Here is a 2,239-nt window from a genome sequence, read left to right as displayed (position 1 = left end):
AAGTAAGTTAAACTGAGATTAAAGTTAATCCGCATTGGTAGACATGGACATTAAAGTGTCGGCTGACATCACGACTAAAGTAAAAATGTTAATTACAAAGAAAACTATTTGATCACAAACGTTAAAAACGGACTCACAATCAATCACAAACGAAACTTAGAAAAGTTAAAAATAATCAAATTTAGTAATTTCTGTCGGCTAGCTTCATAGAGGTACCCAAACTCCGAGTTTGATCAGAGAGAGAAGTTTGAGAGAAGCCGCATCCCAGCCTTTTTCGTGGGACCATCAAAACCCCCTGTACACTATCGCCAATACATCCATTTTTGAAATTGGTACTACGTATATAGGCACGTTCATTTTCCGACACTGTCGATAAAACATGATTCTGCAAATATAGTGGTGTTATACATACATGCATAACACCATTAAAAAAGACCGGGATGACCTCTCTCAGGTTTGGTGTTTCCACCGCAAGAGCGCTCACCCCAACTCAACTCTGACCCGGTTCGAACCCTCGATGGAAACTTAGGGGCTGCGCATGATGTAAGAATATAAGGTGTATCATTGCGCATGAAAGGAATAAGGAACAGGGAATGGAGAATTTCAATATTAATATATGAAATTCATTAACATATGTAATTTATTAACATAGAATAGACGAACAGAGGAATAGCGATATAAGAAAACAGTGACTAAATATTATTCTATGTTTTGTGTGCACAATGCATATGATAATATTAAATTGTTCCCTATTCGCTATTCCTTATTCCCCTATTGCCTATTCTCTATTGCCCATTCCCTGTTCCCTGTTCTTTATTCCTTTCATTGTACGCAGCTCCTTACTCACGGTCAGAGAAACTTCTCTCTGCCGGTGTATACACCACCTTCACGTTTGTTAGACCACCGGTCAGTTCGAGCAGATCGAGTGAAAATACTCAGATTCGTACGGTGCGAGATAGAATGGATGACGAGAATGAACGCTACGCTCACGACGACGAGGAATATGCACAATTGTCACTGCTACGTCTGCTACGTGTTATTGGCCGTAGAGTCGGAGTACTGCCTGGGCCAATAAGAAGAAAGAAAAAGAAGTCACTGCTGGATCTCCCGGAGGAGGTTTGTATAAGAAAAAGAAAATCGTCGATTTCTCTATTTCACGTACACGTGCACAAAATTCCTTTTCTTAATCGTCGCTAAATCGTTTCATCTGTCAAGGCGCGCAATATGGAACTCTTCAGAATGGATTTCGATCAGAATTATTACATTTTCTCTATAATAAACACAATAAAAATCTAGAAAAGAACTAAACCATTCCGAAATAATTTCGTAGTAAGTGCGCAGTAGTCACTTGTCGACGGCGTAGAGTATGCTCACATCGCTTACTCAGCAACGGTGAACTCTCTCTTTCGTTCTGTCTCCGTCTCTTTTGGAACATTTGTTTAGTTGTGCGTTTAATTATTTTGTTGGACTGCATTTCAGATGTTCCTGCATATATGCTCCTTTCTAGATGCGTCGACGCTAGTACACGGTTTGAGCTTAGTGTGCAAACAGTTCTACCTGATTTTAAAGGATGCAGACTTCCTGTGGAAAGCGCGAATTAATCACGTATTGCCGAATGCTAGCCACTCGCTTTTGTGTTCCGGTTAGCTCAAATTGATAGCACCTTACGACACAACCATCCCTTTTCGTCAGTAATAGAACATTCTCTATGTCATTTTACGCCAGCGCTGTTCGAAGCATTTGCAAGTCATACATTAGCTGTTTAGCTCGTGTTAGATTTTATTTCGTAGTATTTTATTTCTGTTCGCCTTAAAAAAATAAGCGTGTTTTACAAAACATATTCTTACTTACAAAGAGTCACATGAAACAAGCTTGAGCAGCTCCGTTTATTGCAATAACTTGATATGCATAAAGTAAGAACGTGAATAGATCTCTCGGTTTAGAATGTTCTTGTAGTTTTTTGTACTTAAATTTAACTTTAATTCAAGTTGCACGTATATGAATTTTTTGTACTCAGTATTACGATACGAATAAGTTTTCATATTCTTTTGATATTATGAAAAGTCACGTGTCCTTACAGAGAGGCCCGGCAAACTGTTTTGGAAGTTGTCATGCGTTGCAATCGAGAAACAAGCAGCGCTGTGGAAGCATAATTCTATGAAGAAATTGAAATTGTCGAAACGTTATTACGATGCAACTTCTGTGTTGCTGATGCCCGTAGTAAGTAGCATATTAGGGA

At 38.8% G+C, this 2,239-nt stretch overlaps 1 protein-coding gene across 1 annotated transcript; it reads left to right on the top strand.

The window, feature by feature from the left end:
• Window positions 1-570: 570 nt before the first annotated feature.
• Window positions 571-2,220, top strand: LOC112456036 (the record flags this gene model as incomplete). The annotated part of the gene is made up of 3 exons (XM_025018310.1): window positions 571-1,116; window positions 1,480-1,642; window positions 2,081-2,220. Coding segments are annotated over exons 1-3 (459 nt in total), but the record flags the coding sequence as incomplete, so codon positions are not given.
• Between the last annotated feature and the right edge of the window lie 19 nt (window positions 2,221-2,239).

Source organism: Temnothorax curvispinosus, unplaced genomic scaffold, assembly GCF_003070985.1.
Source record: "Temnothorax curvispinosus isolate PA1 unplaced genomic scaffold, ASM307098v1 QBEX01006615.1, whole genome shotgun sequence".
In the NCBI taxonomy this organism is placed as follows: Eukaryota; Metazoa; Arthropoda; class Insecta; order Hymenoptera; family Formicidae; genus Temnothorax; species Temnothorax curvispinosus.
This window is presented reverse-complemented; position numbering and strand designations above follow the sequence as displayed.